The sequence below is a fragment of the Sinocyclocheilus rhinocerous genome, unplaced genomic scaffold (genome assembly GCF_001515625.1).
Source record: "Sinocyclocheilus rhinocerous isolate Xijiao unplaced genomic scaffold, SAMN03320098_v1.1 scaffold1002, whole genome shotgun sequence".
NCBI lineage: Eukaryota > Metazoa > Chordata > Actinopteri > Cypriniformes > Cyprinidae > Sinocyclocheilus > Sinocyclocheilus rhinocerous.
Window position 1 is genome coordinate 511,496 of NW_015623463.1, and position 20,274 is coordinate 531,769.

The 20,274-nt window shown below is 35.9% G+C and overlaps 1 protein-coding gene across 3 annotated transcripts in view; it reads left to right on the forward strand.

The window, feature by feature from the left end:
- prmt3 (protein arginine methyltransferase 3) overlaps positions 1-20,274 on the forward strand; it is a 64,302-nt gene that overhangs the window by 36,704 nt on the left and 7,324 nt on the right. For all 3 annotated transcript variants that reach the window (XM_016560082.1, XM_016560156.1, XM_016560229.1), the window contains exons 12-15: positions 4,424-4,611; positions 7,463-7,549; positions 17,622-17,672; positions 19,372-19,459. In XM_016560082.1, the coding sequence (XP_016415568.1) occupies positions 4,424-4,611; positions 7,463-7,549; positions 17,622-17,672; positions 19,372-19,459 (414 nt within the window). The remainder of the gene's footprint in view (positions 1-4,423; positions 4,612-7,462; positions 7,550-17,621; positions 17,673-19,371; positions 19,460-20,274) is intronic.

Sequence of the window (20,274 nt, forward strand, 5' to 3'; positions counted from 1 at the left end):
TATATATATATATATATACGTATATATATGGCTGTTATTAATAGTGAATAAATCTAAAGCTTTTGAGACTATTAATTTGTGTTATTTCATTTGTCATTAAGGGGGGGGCTTTTTCAGTTTCAGCACATGCCCCTCAAAAGGTCTGTGCACGGCCCTGCATCACTATAGAAATCGTGATTCATTCGATTCTTAGCGTTTTAAATTGATTACTGTCCGAAATCGTCGATTCACGATTAAAAAATCCATGTTTCAAGATCAATGCATTGCATCGTCAGGGTTTGTAATCGATGCATCGGGAAAACGAGTGAATCGTTACACCACTAGTAGTCATTAATTTGTGAATCAGACCACACTGTACTATATCACTGGGTAGTTTTACATATTAAAAAAACATTATTTCAATATAATAGATATTGTATGTAAATATATTTTTTATTGATAACAATATTTTATTTAATAATATTTTAAATATAAAATTTATCATTAACTCTTGACTCTTTACTGTCTAGATTGATAGATAGATAGACAGACCAAAATACAGTAAAACACTAGTATTGTAACATTTAAAAAAGAATTAAAATGGAAAACAGCTATTTTAAATTGTGTTATGTAACTTATCCCTGTGATGGCGAATATTTCGATTATTTCTATATAATATAATTTTAAATGTAATTTTTATTAATAACAGTATTGTATTTAATTTACATTTTTTTCAAAACTATTGCCACTTATTAAAAAAAAATAGTCAGCTGCACTACAAGATATTGCTACGAGGCCACTTTTTGTACCTGTGTTACCATGTTTTCTATTTAAGCAGGAAAAAAAAAAACATGCATGTTGTATTAGGGGAAGGTACATTGTCATTTTATTGCTCAAAAAATGTGTTGCATGTAGGATGAGCCATCCACACTTTTCCAGGAAAAGAAATGTTGAACATTTTAAATCCATATATCTGCTAGGAAAGCCAGAAACTGAGAGGCACAGGCTGAACAGCACTGTCTCGTCCAGTGAGGCAGCACGTTTCTATTTTTCCGCTCAGTCGGAAAGCCGGCAGCCATGTATACCTGGTGTGAAGCAGATTGATATACTGGCCCATCATGTGGCAGCTCTGCACTGTGTCAGATCAACATTACTTACCCCTGCCACTATAACCTCGTTTCTCCCTCTCTCTTTCATCTCTCCTTTATACCTCATATTATTAACCTTTCTCTTCATCCCGAAACGTGGCCTGCTCTTTCGCTCTCTCATAACTGGATGCTTTTATTTCCACCCCCTGTTCCCACTACCCTCTTCTTCACTGCTGCCCTCAAGAGAAACCGGAGGGGGGTGCTTGACAAACGGGCCATGAGCACCGAGTCGAGAAGGACGCAGATGTCAAAGCTATGAATCTTGGGACACTGCCTCCCCCTCATCCCTCTTCTCTCTCTCTCTAGCCTCCGCTCCCCGCTCAGGTGCGGGACAGTCCCGTGTAGCACCCAATCAGCGCTTACCTGCGTCTCCCAAGACAATCACTCATAGCTCTACTAATCAGAGAAAATGAGGTGACAAATCCACTCCAGGTGTGTGTGGTTTTTCACCCTACGTGACACTCGCAGGGTCACAGCGAAGGCTTTAAGGAACAGGCTGAGGGTTATAACTCGCCAGTCACGATCCTGTCACATGGGAGACGAGATTTTGATGGCACACACTTTATTATGGTGTGCGAGAGTGAATGTGCACCTTTAACCCTTGATTAAAGGTCAGACAAAGTTGGTGAGATATAGTCCATCATGGATTTCTGTCTCTTGGAGCTTGTCTTGGACAGAGTTAATGGTACTGTCTGATTTGAAATGGCTGTTTTGGTTTTGTATAGGTCTCACTGCTGAACATATAACATCTAATTACAAGAAAGAAAGTTTTCCTTGTCTGTGTTCTATTATGTAATATCATCAGATATAAAATATAATATTATTATAAAATATTACATTTCACAATACCATTCATGATTCTTTTAATCATTATAATTTTTTGTTTGTGAAACATAAAATGTGATCACCGAGGCTGCATTTCTTTGATCAAAAATACAGTAAAAACAGTAATATTGCTAAATATTATTATAATTTAAAATAACTGTTTTCAATTTTAATAGAATTAAAAATGTAATTTATTCCTGTGATGCAAAGCGGAATTTTCAGCATGATTACTCCAGTCTTCACTGTCACATGATCATTCAGAAATCATTCTAATATGCTGATTTACTGCTTAAGAAACATTTCAGATCATTATAAATGTTGAAAAAAGTTTTTTTTTCACAATATTTTTGTGAAAATGTCTTTTTAGCATTCTTTAACAAATAAAAAAGTTCAAAAGAACAGCATTTATTTGAAATAGATTTAAAAAAGTAAAAGTCATTACTGTCACTTTGGTCTATTTTGTGCATCCATTACTGAATAAAAGTATTAATAAGTATTAATTTCTTTACAAAATATTACTTTATTATTTTTTGCTTTGTTTAACCAGGCAAGTCACTTTAAAATGTTTCACTCAAAATTAAATTCATATTTATATTTTTTTTAGTTAATTTTTTTATACTTTTTTTATTAAAGGTGGCATATCATGAAAATCTGACTTTTCCAGGTTTTAAGTGCTATAATCATGTCCCCGGTGCATCTACCAACCAAGGAAACGTGAAAAAGGTTAACCCAGTAACTTTGTTTTGGTAAGCCTTTTTCTGCAAGCATCTGAGAAAACGAGCGCGTCTGATTTCGCTCCCTTGGTGACGTGGCAAAGGGATCTCATTATAATATTACCGCCCCTTAATCTGTAAGTTTCCACCCACAGCGCTGTCATTTTGATTTCGCAAGCGTCAATGGTGTACCAGTTATAATGCCATGGCGAAAGTTTGAGCAAAACATGCTAACTGTTCTGTCTTTGGCTGCACAGACGAGCACAAAACACTATTTAGAGTCCCAGCCTCAGAGGAGACAATCGTATGGTTACGCATGATTTCAGCACGATAAACATGATAATCAGAACCAAAACAGATGTTTTTAGCAGGTGCGAGCTGTAATGACGCAGCTCAATTCTGGAAAAGGAGGCGGGGAGCAGCAGCTCATTTGCATTTAGAGAGACAGGGCCGAAAAACAGCGTGTTTCTGCTTCCACTCAAAATGGCTAAACTGCCTCTAGTGCGCGTCTAAACTAGTGGTCGACCGATATATATCGCCAAGACCGATATTTTCCTGTTTGGCCGATGCTTTTGAGGCGGGACTTTTATTTTGACGGCGCTCAGAACGGCAGCGTCTGAGCACACAGTGCTCACATTCTCCCTCTTGTTCGCTGTCGTCGTTAACAGTTCTGTCTAATACGGATAGAAGTCTGCGTCTCCTTTCTCGTGGAATGTGAAATAAATGCACAGCAGCTTTGAGTTTGTGTATGATGGCCAAACGCAACAGACATTAAGAACTGATGAATGCAGAGTTTTTACGATTATGACCATCAGCTGAATTTAGATTATTTTTTTGCCAGAAGCATGTGCATGGTAACCATTACCATTATCACACAGGGACATTTACGAGTGCTGGAAACGACTGAAACATTACTGAAAGAGACCGTCAAGGCTGTGGTTTACCATTTCATGATAGATGTGCTCATTATTGCACATTTGTGTAAAGGATGAGGTCTAATACGCCCACACAGTGACCAGCCGTCTGTTATGCTTTAGCTTTCAATTACATAAAACCACAATTTTTGTAAAAACAAGTCATATTTTTAGTTATGTTATCCTGATTCAGCTTTAATTGAAATGGTCTTTTTACTGTTAAATTGTACTTGTTTGTAAAGTGTTTTGATTATTGCATTAATCTTCCTTATGCCTTGTCATAACTGTGGTGCATTCAGACTGCTGTTTCCATATAGTTTTGGAAGCTTTTCCTTCTTTGATTCATGCCAGTGAGTTTGTTCAAACATTCAGAGCTGGTATATTTAATGACAACAAGTTAATATGCAGTCAAAGTTTACAAATGTAGGACATTTAATTGGAGTGATTTCGAGTTTAATGGACTCGAACCAGCATCCCTGGGAGCAGTATGGCCCAGATATGTCTAGATCATATGAGCGAAACCACTGCACCAGAGATCCGAAAAGCTGCACATAAATCTTTTAATGGATGTGACATGGCTTAGTGGTTGAAGTTGTGGACCGGTAAGCCAAAGGTTGTGGGTTCAAACCCCAGAAGGTGCGATTAAGGAGCTCAATTCTGGATGACTGTAGTAAAATATGTACCGCGAGTCACTTTGGATAAGAAAGTGTCTGTTAAATGAATAATGTTCTTGTCATGTGAAGTATTGACTCATGAGGGCTTCGTTTGACTTTGTACATATATCATGTGTAAGCTGTGCAGTTTATGTCTTTTACTCATTTTCATGTATCATCTTTCTTCTCAGTCTATCCAGACCGCTGCAATATCAGCCTGGCGGCGGTGGGGGACACTCAGAAACACAGTGACCGCATTGCATTCTGGGACGATGTGTATGGCTTCAAGATGAGGTGTATGAAGAAGGCTGTGATACCAGAGGCAGCAGTGGAGATGTTGAAGCCTGAGACGGTCATTTCAAAGCCTGCAGTGGTTAAGGTGAGAGGAGAGACCGTAGTAGGGTTTTTCTAGAAAGGTCTGAAGGGAATTATCAGTGAACTGATTAGTTAATTCTGAATGTCCCCTTGGGGAGCGATGGAGTGTGCCATCTATCAAGATTCAAGTCTTTTGTGCTTGTGATGTTCCTCAAATCGAATTGGATAAAACCATGGTAAATGTATATTTATTTAAAATAATTTCACAGCACAGTAGTCTAGATGAGTAGGGCTCCATACACTACTGTTCAAAAGTTTGGGATCTGTTTAAAAAAAAAAAATGTAATACTTTTATTCACAAGGAAGCATTAAATTGTGACATTAAATACATTTATTATTTCTATTTAAAACAAATGCTGTTCTTTTGAACTTTCTAGTCATTAAAGAATCTGGAGTCAAGTCACCGTTATTTATATAGCGCTTTTAACAATACAGATTGTGTCAAAGCAGCTTTACAGTATCAAATAGGAAAATAGTGTGTCAATGCAAAAAATTGTCAATGCAAAAAAACCCAAAATAAATTAAAATGTATCTCTTCCACAAAAAATATTAAGCTTGACAATTTTTTCCTATAATATTGATAAAAACAAATGTCCCTTGAGCACCAAATTAGCATGTTAAAATGATTTCTGAAGGATCATGAGATGCTGAAGGCTGGAGCAATGCTGGAAACACAGCTTTGCATTACAGGAATAAATTACATTTTAAAATATATCAAAATAAAAAACAGTTATTTTAAATTGTAATAATATTTCACAATATTACTGCTTTTACAGTATTTTTGATCAAATAAATGCAGCCTTGGTGAGCAAAATAGAAGTTTTTTTGAAAAACGTAAAAAATAAATAAATAAATAAACTTACCGAGCCCAAACTGTTGAATGGTAGAGTATCTCAATTCTAGATATTAAAATGATAGTTTACCCAAAAATGAAAATTGTCATAATTTACTGATCCTTATGTTATTTGAAACCTTTCTGAATTTACATTGAACACCAACAAGGAGTTTCTGGAAAATGTCCAAGCTGCTCTGTTTCATAAAACAAAAGTGGATGATGATTTATACCATGATCTCATGTTTGGGTGAACTATACCTACACATTTGACTAATCTTGTTACTAATCCCCTCTTTTTAACTATATAATGGTTTGTGTCTTATTGGATTTGGTGCAAATCATTAGATCACCTGAATCCCTAATTAATTGAGTCTGGGCTGGACAGAAAGCCAATTTCCTGTGTTTGTGGCCTTGTTTTGAGATGGAGGGAGGAGAGGAAGGAATGTAGGTAGGATCGAGGCAGAAGATGAAGAGAGTGACAGATCGTGAGTGAGCGAGAGACGTGAGAGCCTCAGAGACCGTCTGTGACAGAATGGCTGATTGATTATTCTAATCCTTGTTTAACGTCCTCTTTAGTAAACTTCATTACTTACCACCGCCATGGCCTTGGTTACAAACACACACACATATGCTTAATGCTGTGTTTGTTTAATGCTGCTTAATGGAGTTTTTCCTTATACCAGCTTTAGTGTCATGCATATCACTATCTTACAAAAGTTTTGTTTCAAAAAATATTTAAGAGGAAGATGTCACAAATCAATCTGATATTTTATGTTTCCAAGAAAGCTACTGTATGCTAGCATTAGGTTATGTGATTAAACAGTAGATACTGTACATGTTTTTTTTTTGACTAGACAGACCACAATTGTAAATTTTTTGCTGATTTCTTTAATTTGTAGAATACCTTTTCTTATCAGAAAAATTGACACATTTTTACCCATATGTTCAACCTTGGGAACTGAATTTCATTATATTCCCTGACCTTGATCATAAATGGTTCAGACATAAGCAGTAATGAAAATTCAATGCACAAATCAATCTTTTCCTGTCTGTGCAGAAACATTGCACATCTTACTTCCATTATCTCGCTGACCCACCCCAATAACGCCATTTAACGGTGGTCAGAGTTCCATTAAATGAACACACTCTAGCGTGGAATTCTCTTACAATGTTTACTGACTCATCGTCCTCTTAAACTTGCCACATTCACTGCTTTATTATATTTAAAGTTTTTTTAATCATTTTATCATGCAGATATACATGTAATAATTTTAAATTTAATATTAATTAAAAAATGAATGTCTAAAATTTACATCAAGGTTTAACTGTCTAAGAAACCCTGAAAAATCAGTCTTTACCTTGTTTGTTGTGTTCACATTCATTCGCTATAAGGAATAGTTCACCCAAAAATAAAATTAAAAATTGCTAAAATTTACTCACCCTCCGGCCATCCAAAATGCGATGAGAAAACAGTCCAAACCAGTTCTAAACAGCTATATTGGTGGATTTTGATTTAAGCAGACAAAGGGGATGGACACTTTCACTGGAGGAAGCATTATTATCAATTTTGGAATGATTTTGGATTTATTGCAAACATGCAGCTTTTCACTTCACAATGCTAATTGATGGGCTGGAGTTGTGATCTGTTTGGACTCTCATTCTGACGGCACCCATTCACTGCAGACGATCCATTAGTGAGCAAGTATGTAATGCTACATTTGTTCAAATCTGTTCCAATAAAGAAACAAACTCATCTAGGATGGCTTGAGGGTGAGTACATTTTCAGCAAATTTTCATTTTTGGGTGAACTGTTCCTTGAAGTTGAACCACTATAATACAAAAAGTTATTAACAGTAAACATAGTAGGGTTTCATAATTATATAAAATGGAAAGGGATGGCCATAATGTTTTTTTGAAACAAATGTAATTTTGTGAACTCTACCGCTCCCAACCTTTTATTCAGCTACATTAGAATGTTTGAAAAAGTTTTGTGTGTGTGTCTGTGTGTCCCTTTCTAAAGACTATTGACTGTGGCTCTGTCACGGTGTCTGAGCTGGAGTTCACTGTAGACTTCAGTCTGAAGATAACGGCCAGCACCTTCTGTACAGTGAGTAGATCCAACTTCTAACACAAACACACATTTACCAACAAACTGTGATTATTACCTGTCTTACACACACTTCAATCTTCAGAGCTAATCAAGGTTGTCAGGTGTGAAGATTAATTAGGGGTGGGAAGATGGATTGGCCATTTGATTGGATGGGATGTGTCAGGGAGCTCACACATCAGTCTGGTTTGATGGACAGACAAGTTTTCTTACAGGTGAAGGTAAAGACAGGCAGTGAAAGGTTTACTTTATTTCATGGCCTAAATTCAGCCGCATGTCAGGTTATTAAAGGAAGATGTAAGACAAAAGTCATTATTTACTCACCCTTGTGAAATTTTTGAAATGTCAAGCTCCGTTTCAGGAACTTTTCATTGTTGTCATGTCTGTCAAGCTCCAAAAAGAACAAAAACAAAAACAAAAAAAACATAAAACTTCCAAAAAAGTAGATTATATAGCTTGATCAAGTAAATGCAGCCTTGGAGAGCATAAGAAACTTCTTTAAAAAAATCTTATAAACACCTAACTTTTTGAATGGTAGTATATATTCAAAGTAGGCTATATATTTCTCTTTTTGTCAATAGTCACTGAAATTCATCTTTTTAATATACATCATTTGAAAAATACAGTTGTCGATTCAGCTTAATCAAGCTGGTGCAATGCAGTCATTTATGACACATGCGAGAACCAATGCCTTTTGGTTTTAAAAGAGTAATTTGGACTATTTTTATAGTGTTTTTTGGTTTTATTGGATCTTGAACAGCCTACATTGTAGGAAACAGAGCAGCATGGGCATTCTTGAGAGTTTCTTTTTTGTGCTTTTTTAAAAAAAATAGCATTATACAGGTTTAGAACACACATGAGGGTGAATAAATCCATTTCTAAGTGAACTATTCCTTTCAAGACAATATGTTCCTTTTTTTCTAGCTATATTGTATGCTAGTTCACCATTCGTGTCGGGTGTATTTTCTAGCGAGAGAGAGTGTGTGTGTTTGTCAGTGAAAGAGTGAGACTTGGTGAGAGACCAAGTGAAAAGAGAAAAAAAAGCAACTGAAGTGTAGAAAGTGTAATTTTTCTTTTGTCTCCCAGTTTTGTCCCAGCATTATTGTTCCTGCTTCTTTGTTATAGCTTTTATGGATTAATCAATACTGTATTATTATCTCCCTTCCCCTCTCCGAGTTACTCTGGATTTAATGGGGTTTGTAAACATCATCTCATCTCCAGTAATGGAAAAGCACATCCCGATTTCCTCCCCGTTTAAAAACTTCTATTTTTAGAGAGGAGGCAGGTACAAGCAATTTGCAGTTTTTTAAATATCCTTGAATGTAATGAGGAAAATTCAGTTTATAGTCATCGATGGGATTCAGCACCCTATTTTGCACTGCTTTGTCATGTAATTATGGAGGTACCCCAAAAACGGAGGGAAAATGCTGTCGTCCCCATGATTGAGTGCATGGACTTATTCTCGTGCCGACAGTCCATTCATCACATCAGGCTGCCTAACCTTGCATTAAATGAACAGCGCTACCCTGCGCTCTCGTGCTCGGCCGGCGGAAGACAAATAACGCTCGCTCTTACAGTTGCACTGGTCCTCGGCTCACGTTGTCAACAGGGACGACAGTCTCTCCTTACTCTCTCTCTCAGTATCTCTACTGCTTCCTCTTTCACCTCCCTCCAGAAAAAAATGTGTCACTCCTAAATGTATCAGATTCATTTTGATAAATTCAATATGTATCATTAAGCTCACTTTTGGCCAAAGTAGTAGTAAGTGGGGTAAGCTGTGCCGCCTTAAGTTCCCTTCTATTAAAAATATTAAAAATAGGATGGAGTAAAACTAACTGAAATAATACTTCAAATTCAGGATCTGTTTCAGAATGCACGGTATTTCATGTGTGGATGGATAAGCTTACTTAGCGAGAAATGTAAAATGTACGTTTTATTATGCCTCTTATCTCAAGCAGCTGTATATATAGGATCTTTCAAAATATGGTCATGTGACAAAACTTATGCACAAATTACATATGTTTGCATTAAATTACTCGGTAAATAAATGCTGTTGCTTTGAACTTTCTACTCATTAAAGATCCTGAAAAAATATCAGTTTTCAACAAAAATATTAAGCAGCTCAACATTCCTAATAATACGAAATATTTCTTAAGCGGCAAATCAGCATGAAAGAATGATTTCTGAAGGATCATGTGACATTAAAGACGGGAGTAATGATGCTGAAGATTCAGCTTTGTGTCACATGAATACATTTTAAAATATTTTAAAATAGAAAAGAGCTCTTTTTAAATTATAATATATAATTAATCGAATGCAAATTGTAATATTTCACAGTAACTTTAATATTTCACAATAACTGTTTTTACTGTATTTTTGGTCAAATAAATGCAGGCTTGATAAGCATGAGAGAATTATTTCAAAAACATTAAAAAAAAAATAAAAAAAACTTACCAACCCCAAACTTTTGAACAGTATTCCATGTCCTTTGAAACAATAAAATTGCTTTGTGTCAATAGTCACTGAAGTTCATCTTCATTGTAGAATACAGTTGTTGATTCAGCTTAATCGAGCTGGTGCAATGAAGTCATTTGACACATGCGAGAACCAATGCCTTTTGCCTTTAAAAGGGCCATTTTGACTATTTTTTGTGGTGTTTTTTGGTTTTGTTGGATCTTGAACAGCCTGTGTTGTAGGCAGGAGAGTAGCATGAACATTTTTTAGAGTTTCTTCTTTTGTGCTTCATTGAAAAATAACATCATACAGGTTTAGAACATCATGAGGGTGAGTAAATCCATTTCTGTGTGAACTGTTCCTTTCAAGACAGTATGTTTGCTTGAAAAATACAGCTAACATTGAAGGTCTAGGGCTTGTATATTAGGTATAAAATGTTCATGGCACGTCTTGTGCACTGCAGTTAAAGCACATCTGAAGATGGTTGTGCGTAATGTTTGTGTCAGTGGTGATTTGCCTTAAGGACACTTCATGTTACATCAAGCTGTGACAAGAACAATACTGGTAATGATCATACAGTATCTGGGGGAAAAGAAAGAGGGATAATGCTTGTTTTCTCCATATTTGTAAAATGTCAGTGGAGCCAAAGCAATGGGTAGAAGTTAGTTATAAGGAGTGTAAGTACTAGCAGTAATTAAGTTCTTTTAAAAATGTGCTTAACGTATAATTGGAAGTTATGATAGGATGTTTAAATGGTGCAACTTTACAGTGTTACTAAATATTTAAATTTCATATTAATGCTCATTTGATGTACTTTTGAACTTTCTGTTCAAGAATCTAGCAAAAAAAAAGTATCAGTTTCCACAAAAATATAAGCAGCAGCACATGATTTTAATGTTGATAATAATAAGAAATATTTCTTGAGCAGCAAATCAGCATATTAGAATGATTTCTGAAGGATCATGTGACACTGAAGACTGGAGTAATGATGCTGAAAATTCAGCTTTGCCATTACATTAAAAAAAAAGTAATATTTCACATTATTAATGATTTTAGTGTATTTTTATCAAATAAATGCAGCCTTGTTGGCCAAGAGTCTTTGAAAAACATTTACAAATCTTTTAAACGAAAGTGTAGGTGGTTGTGCAATAAAACGTTAGTTATTAACAGCATCACTGTATTACTCACCCTTTCCAATATCCATCTGTTATGATTCATTGTGAGCATCATGCATGTTATTTCTGTTAAAAAGTGCAGTGACATCTTGAAATGCGCTCATCATGCATTTCTGATTACTTCAGAGACTGACTCGACATTTCCAGTGAATGTTAACAATGGGACATCTTTAGATATCCCAAACTGCTGAGACTCATTGGGTGAAATCAAGTCAGTGGAGTTTCAGTATAGATCATCAGTGTGGTACAGTAAATGTTCATTTTATGCCAATTACACTTCCTTTGTGCATACAAGTTACTCTTTGTTAGTTCTTGACCTCCAGTAGTTGTCGTAAAGGAGTAGCAATCGTAATCTAGCAAATGCATTTATTTAAAGTGACTTGCCTAATCAAGCTCTGAATCTAATCAAGCCTATTTTTTACTTTATTATAATTAAAAATGCCCCAAAGTAATCAAGAAGGTGTTACTGTAAATGCATGATAGTTTATCAGCAGGGAAGTGCAGTTTGAGTACAAACAATTGTGCAATTCTTTCTCTATTTTTGTTGCTGCCTCTCTGGTGGCCACATTAAGACTTTTATTGGCATGATAAAAGCTACTTGTTTTTAACAGAACAGTATGTACAGGATGGCCTAAAATATAATTGAAAGAAATGTTTAAGAAACAAAGATTTTGGGAGAAAGATACTATGTTTTGGAAAAGTGGTTCGCAATGGCTGTAGAAACAAGTTTATCCATGTCCTTGCCATCCCAAGTGACATGTGTGATGTATCATGTACACAAATTCTCATGTACATGATGCATACAGTTGTTTTGCATTGTAATGTGCTCATAAATTATTCTGTTGCATGAATGATTGTACTTTGCTATGAGGGAGACTAATAATTACTATAATGTGAGGCTATTTTAATAACACTAGTTCCAGCAGAGTGTCAAACTAGAGTCAGTAGTGTACAAACCCACTCACCGCATCAGTGTTTAAGCAACACTGTCGATTTTAACAGCCAATATGGCTAATCCAGTCATAGATTTTATAGTACATTTATTGTCTGGACTATCTATTTTAGTTTTAGTTTAATTTTATACATTTTTAGATCAGAAAATGTAAATGGAGGGCATATAGCACCATATAACTAGTGGTTTTTCCATTGTTCATTAACAGTCTTGAATATAAAGGGAGGCTCAATTTTTGCCACTTATTTGTACAAATGACCTGAAATAGTATGAAGTTATTTTTAGTTATTTTCAAGACAAAAAGTGTTGTAATCATCTTCTAAGAGAAGCAAGAAAGGCTGTATTTGTTCTGTTTTAACTAATGATAGGCTACCACTTTTCTACAGCATTTCTGCCTCTCTCTATACTCCACTTGACTTAATGTAGGTGACTGTGAGTGTTCTTGCAGTAATGCCCTTCCCCTCTAATTAAACCCTGTGTATTTGTTTCCAGTGCGGCGGAACGTCAAACTCCGAGGGAAAAGCAGAATAACGCACGCGTGAATAAACCCCATCAAAAGCGCATTAGCTCTCCCTCCTCCGCAGCTCGCCGCATAATTGTATCTGGCTGCACCACGCTCTGCTCTGACATGATAGCGCTGGAAAGGGCTTGATGATGAATTGCTCCCCGTTGGTGTTAGCGATGATGATAATTATTAATTTTCCCCCGACCTGTTCTCCAGGTAGCCTCGCTGAGCGACACCGTGCGCCGCCTCCTGGGCCGGGAAACAGCTCGCGCGCATCACTTATCTCCGACATTCCCCGGGTGTGAAGGCTGAACACTTTGATGAGAATAAAAAGCCTCCATTTCCACCATTTGTCCCCCTTTTCCCCGCGCAACTCGGGCTTTTGTGTCTGCTCTTTCACTCCGCCCCGGTGCGTTAACGGGGGTGGTTTTATTTTGTTTTATTTCTGGCAGGGAGTTATTTGGCTCTGACCCCCGTGTTTTCAGTGCGCGTCCTCTTTTGTTGGGTCTTGGTTTCTGTTGACATTTCTGGGCAATTTACGCTGACAAAAAGGATGAACCCGTTTAAAGGAAAGCGGTTTGGAGATGCAGAAATTTTAGTTTTAAATAAAGGACTTATGGAAAGTAAGGAAAACATTATGCATCACCTGCTGTTTTATTACAATTACCATTAATTATAGAAAATTATCGCAAGACTGTAATTGAAAGTAAAATGTATTTGAGAAAGCATATTAAAATGTATAGGCCTATTGGTTATATTAAAATGTGACCATATTAGTAATATAATTGATTGTAATTATTATAGTAAATGTTAAAAACTACTGTATATACATAAACATTTAATTTACTAATCTATAAATATAAACAGTTAAATGTTAACTTTTTTTCAATTCTGTTTTTAATACTGTTTTTAATAGTGCCTTAAATAAGCCCATATGAATGAATCACGCAGAACAGAAGTTGTTTGTGGATGTGGTGCTAAACCCTTGATTATGTTGCTGTGGCTTTGTCCTCTTAAAGCTATTTTAACAGAAGAAGAGGAGGATTAATAGTTGGTTGTTCTGCTCTGGTTTGTAGGGGAGGGAGAGAGAGACACAGGCATTAAGCCAGAGCTGTATTTCTCCCCACAAGGTCCCTGGGATACTTCAGGTAGAATGGCTCACATTATCACTGCAGTGTCCCCTGGGAGTTCACAGGGTGACTGCGCTCTGTTTTCTGTGTGTGTGTATGTGTGTCCATCTGTGAGAAGGTGTGTGCGGTGACACAGCTCAGCCTTTCATTCAGGGAAATCCTCCTCAATTTACACATTTCATGACTAAATAAATACTTTAGAAATGTAAATGACTCCTTTCCAGTAAATCGCCGTGTTTTGCTGATTGCAAACAGTTGCATATGGGAAGTATTGTACTTGGAAACAATGTAAGTCATCAAAAAGAGAAACTTATGAAATGTTTGTCCCCAATCAATCATATTTATGAGCTGTTCTTCATCTATTTGTTTCCAGTGCGGCGGAACGTCAAACTCCGAGGGAAAAGCAGAATAACAGGAACGGGGGTTTCGTTGGCATTGGTGTGTGATGTGCACAGAATAAGGGAGACGCCGGGTGGAGAACTCCGCAGCTCGCCGCATAATTGTATCTGGCTGCACCACGCTCTGCTCCGACATGATAGCGCTGGAAAGGGCTTGATGATGAATTGCTCCCCGTTGGTGTTAGCGATGATGATAATTATTAATTTTCCCCCGACCTGTTCTCCAGGTAGCCTCGCTGAGCGACACCGTGCGCCGCCTCCTGGGCCGGGAAACAGCTCGCGCGCATCACTTATCTCCGACATTCCCCGGGTGTGAAGGCTGAACACTTTGATGAGAATAAAAAGCCTCCGTTTCCACCATTTGTCCCCCTTTTCCCCGCGCAACTCGGGCTTTTGTGTCTGCTCTTTCACTCCGCCCCGGTGCGTTAACGGGGGTGGTTTTATTTTGTTTTATTTCTGGCAGGGAGTTATTTGGCTCTGACCCCCGTGTTTTCAGTGCGCGTCCTCTTTTGTTGGGTCTTGGTTTCTGTTGACATTTCTGGGCAATTTACGCTGACAAAAAGGATGAACCCGTTTAAAGGAAAGCGGTTTGGAGATGCAGAAATTTTAGTTTTAAATAAAGGACTTATGGAAAGTAAGGAAAACATTATGCATCACCTGCTGTTTTATTACAATTACCATTAATTATAGAAAATTATCGCAAGACTGTAATTGAAAGTAAAATGTATTTGAGAAAGCATATTAAAATGTATAGGCCTATTGGTTATATTAAAATGTGACCATATTAGTAATATAATTGATTGTAATTATTATAGTAAATGTTAAAAACTACTGTATATACATAAACATTTAATTTACTAATCTATAAATATAAACAGTTAAATGTTAACTTTTTTTCAATTCTGTTTTTAATACTGTTTTTAATAGTGCCTTAAATAAGCCCATATGAATGAATCACGCAGAACAGAAGTTGTTTGTGGATGTGGTGCTAAACCCTTGATTATGTTGCTGTGGCTTTGTCCTCTTAAAGCTATTTTAACAGAAGAAGAGGAGGATTAATAGTTGGTTGTTCTGCTCTGGTTTGTAGGGGAGGGAGAGAGAGACACAGGCATTAAGCCAGAGCTGTATTTCTCCCCACAAGGTCCCTGGGATACTTCAGGTAGAATGGCTCACATTATCACTGCAGTGTCCCCTGGGAGTTCACAGGGTGACTGCGCTCTGTTTTCTGTGTGTGTGTATGTGTGTCCATCTGTGAGAAGGTGTGTGCGGTGACACAGCTCAGCCTTTCATTCAGGGAAATCCTCCTCAATTTACACATTTCATGACTAAATAAATACTTTAGAAATGTAAATGACTCCTTTCCAGTAAATCGCCGTGTTTTGCTGATTGCAAACAGTTGCATATGGGAAGTATTGTACTTGGAAACAATGTAAGTCATCAAAAAGAGAAAGTTATGAAATGTTTGTCCCCAATCAATCATATTTATGAGCTGTTCTTCATCTCTGGCGTGCCAAATGACTCGCAAATCCACTCTTCCTATCGCATTCAATAAGTAATTAGCCCTGATTTGGTAATTATTGCTCCACATAATGTCTGATAATGTTCATTACAATCCATAATTACACTGACCTGGCTTTTTTTCTATCACACCTTCAGTGATGTCTCTTGATCTTAACTGTCATTTCCGATAAAAAGTGATTTGCTTGGATTTGAGAATTGTGTTAGATTTTTATACACTCCTAAGAATTAAGGATCTTTATTGGCATCTGTGTTTCCATGAATATCCTTTAACATCCATGGAATCTTTCTATTGCACAAAAGGGTTCTTTATAGTAAAAGAGAAAAAAAAAAATTCAGATTATTAAAATGTTCTTCACACTAAGAAAAAAATGGTTCTGTTAAGAACTATTCACTGAAAGGTTCTTTGGGGAACCAAAAATGGTCCTTCTATGCCATCACTGCAAATAAAACAATTTGGACCTTTATTTATAAGAGTGTAATATAATTCTGAGTCATAGACTCATTATCGGTCTACACATTTAAGATCTACCAAGACAGCTGGGGACAGAAAGTTAATTTACATTTTACCTTAATGAAGCAACTTTAAAATAATGCATGATTTCACAAGTCATTTTAAGGTATTTTGTAAATTTGTACGTTGTGGCCAGATTTTTGTATTTTATTTTAAATTGGTACCATCTTTAGATCTCAGCTGTCATTTCCATAAATATTGAATTGGACAGAAAGTTAATTTATAATTTAATTTAATGTAGTAACTTTAAAATGATGTATGGTTTCATAAGTCAAAAATGTTAAGGTATTTTGTAAGTTGTGTACAGCTTTTTATTTGATTTGATTTTATATTATTTATTTTATTTTTAAACCTTATTCTATGCACAATGATGCTTTATAAACAATATTTAATTTCAAAAGAGTGAACAATAAAAATGCTGCACCCAGTGTAGTTAGTTAAAGGAAAAAGCATTTAAAAAGAAGCATCTTATTTCAAATTTAGTCACTGCTACTTTTTCTTCCCCCTCTTTTTAAACATCTTTTTGAGTTGTTCCATTTTCATTGTGCCATTGCCATGCTTACATCTCTATTTATGCCCTGTTTTTTGAAGTCTGTTTGTCATATGTAAGATTCACTAAAGCAGCCAGTTTATAATTTGAATTAGTTTAATAAAGCAGGTTTAAAATTTATTTTGTAAATTTGTGTGCTAGATTATTTTTTTTTTTTTTTAATTTAATTTAATTTTAATTAAAGTTGAAAATACTCCAGATTTGGTTAAAGAAAAGAGCAGCTCCAGTAAACATCTTGCTTAAAATTTAGTCACCTCTTCTTTTTCTTCCCACTCTTTTTTAACATCTTTGAGGTGTCTTTTTTTTCCATTGTTGTCTTGCTTACCTCTCTCTTTATGCCCCATTTTCTCTTTATCTGTGTATTCTCTCTCTCTCTCTCTCTCTCTCTCTCTCTCTCTCTCTCTCTCTCTCTCTCTCTTTCTTCCTCTCTCTCTCTTTCTCTTCTCATTGATTGCGCTCTTTGTGTGAGCGAGCAGACCCTCGTGTTGTCAGCTGCGTCAGGATTAAAAGCTATTAGTTCTGCATCATTGCCACTACAAGTATGCTCCTGAGATTGATAGAGTTGCTCCACTGTCATTGGGGGCAGGTTGGGACAAAAAAAGGGTAGTTTTCATTTCCATAATATTGGGTATTTTACACACTGTGTGTATTAACACAGAGAACAAACAAAAAGGATTATTATTCATCACTAGACTTTATTAAATAAAAAGATTATCTTTTTAGATGGAGCGTTTCCACAACACTGTGCTTTTTTTAAATTACTTGTCAACATGTCTGTTTTTACCCTGTTTTGCTAATTACTTCCTGCTGGCCCGAACACGTGTGAGCGTTTACGAAAATGTCATGTTCTAACCTCTCTCTCATATTTCATTCCAGGCCATCGTGGGCTATTTTGACATTTTCTTCGACAAGAGCTGCGGAAACAAGGTAAGCAATAGTGCTGTGCTGTTTAACAGCGAGCATTTGCGGTCACGCCTTGCCGTCTTTTAGGCCCGAGGCAATCGCAATGCAATCGCCAGCCTCTCATACCTAAATGCTGAAATAAGCATTTGCCTTCCTCCAGTGGCCAACTGGAACAGGCAATGAAATAAGCTAAACCCATCAGCACTGGGAGAGCGATCGTGCGCTGGGTTCTGATAATGGGAGTTTAAGCAGGAGGATGTGGAGGGATCTTCCGTCTTTTGTCCTGTTTTTGATGTTTGAGAACATTGTTTAAACTGTTAATGATCTGGTGGATAACCACAGCAATTATGTTTGCTTTGGCCTGATTCAGTTTAAAGGAGCAGTTGGTTTGTTTTCTGACCTGGGAAATTTAATATTGCATTTTATTTTGGCCCATTTTCTGTCTTCACACTTCTTTCTAGTTTCCCTAAATTCAGTCTCTGTTGTCACCTTGTAATGAATTTGTAATGAAATAATTTGCATTACATTTTTTTCATTGAACTTTACACTGCCACCTATCGGCCTGGATGTATGGAAGCTTATTTCCGTTATTCCGGTATAAAAAATAAAAAAGGTAATTGCGACTTTTTATCTCTCTGTTCTGACTTTTTCTCACACTTGTGAGTTTATATCTTCTGATTCTGACTTAATATCCCACAATTTGCCTGTTTTATCTCACAATAGCAAGTTATAAAGTCATACCTGCGAATTTACATTTCGCATTCATTCATTTTTCTCCGAATTCTGACTTCACATCTTGCAATTCTGTTGTTGTTTATAAATAAAAAAGTTAATTTCGACTTTAATCTCACAATTCTGACTCTTTTCTCAGTTGCGGGTTTAGACTTCACTATACAGACTTCTGAGTTTGCATCTTGCAATTTTGATCTTCTTCAGATAACTAAATGTCTCGCTATTCTGTATTCTGTATTTGTTTCTGCCACAGAATAAAAAACTAAAAATAAAAAAGGTCATTGTGACTATGACAATTCAGACTTTTTTCTCAGTATTGGGAGCTTATGTCTTACAATTTTGACTTAATATCCCACAATTTTGAGTTTATATATCTTGCAATTGCGAGAGAAAAAAATATCTAATTTTTTTAGATAGATTTTAGATATAATTTAGTATTGCCAGAAAAAGTCAGAATTGTCACATAAAAACTCAATTACCTTTTTTATTCTTTATTGCATGGCAAAAATAAGCTTCCAGATGCAACATCACACAAAAGCAGGTGTTTTTTATTAGTGGTGCCTTTCAAAAAGGCAGGCATGTTTATCACCCATAGCTGATTTATTCTGCAACCAAAAGTGTCAGATTATTAGGGGTTACTGGGATGAAGTGAGTATTGTTTGGTCATGTGATCTCATCATGCCAGTCGCCATGACAGGGCGACCCACCTTATGTAGAATAAAACAGCTCCTTTGATTTTTAGGTGTAAATCTTTTTGTAATGGAGAAAAAAAAATATAACAAAATATTATTTGTAAATATTTATTTGCATGAATCCTCTTTAGTCATCAAGTTTTGACACCAAAACGGAGTATTTCCACTTATTCACTTACAGAATCAATAACTTTTCTTTCTTATCAGTCAATTTTCAATATAAGTCAAGCAGGGCAAGAGCATTTTCCTGTTTATCTCAACATAAACTGGTTTTTAATACAGCTGTGTTTTAATTTTAGGTCATGTTCTCCACTGCTCCAGACTGCACTAAGACTCACTGGAAACAGGTGGTGTTCTTACTAGAAAGCCCTATCCCTGTCAAAACCGGTTTGTATCCCGTTCACACATGCTTCGTATTTGTTTAACTGTCTTCACACCAGTGTTTGAATGTACTTGTGTCTTTAAACTGTGATGAGATCTGGCAAGTACATATGCAGCCTTCACCTTTCTTTAAAACACAAAAAAGATGTGTCACAGGGAGGTGTATCCTATCTTTCTTTACTCTGACAGTTGATTCTTAGATGGTGACACAGGTTATCCGTCAGTCATTGAGAGACAGACACATGATTGAGCAGTTCTAAAGCCTGTCCACATAAACAATGCAGTTTGTTCTTTCTGTTGATAAATATATGTGATGATACAGTATATTGAGTCTTGAGAATCATTCCAACAGGGTTTCAAGATGACACAACACATCAGGTTTGTAGATAGATTTATATAGGGGCATTGTTTTTGTGATCCCTATGTTTTATGTTGTTCTAACACAAAATCATATGTCCGGTTGAGGTTGTGTGTGATCTGATTACATGGTATTTTCACATAGAACCAATAATCCGTTGACTACTTGTGAGCCCAAAGGATTTTTATCACTTAACACATTTTTAAATATGCTTACAAAGCATTTAACAACATGAACAGATATGAGATTTATTTTGTTGTTATATGACAATTACTGTCGCCACTTAAGATTAAATATTAGAAAATTAAACTGAAATGGTCTTTTATTTTTTTTATTAAAAACTGTTCAAATTGAATCATGTAAATAAGCAAACTTACGCAAAAGCAAATGCATTATATATATATATATATATAATACATATATAATGCATATATAATTTATATATTATATATATATATATATA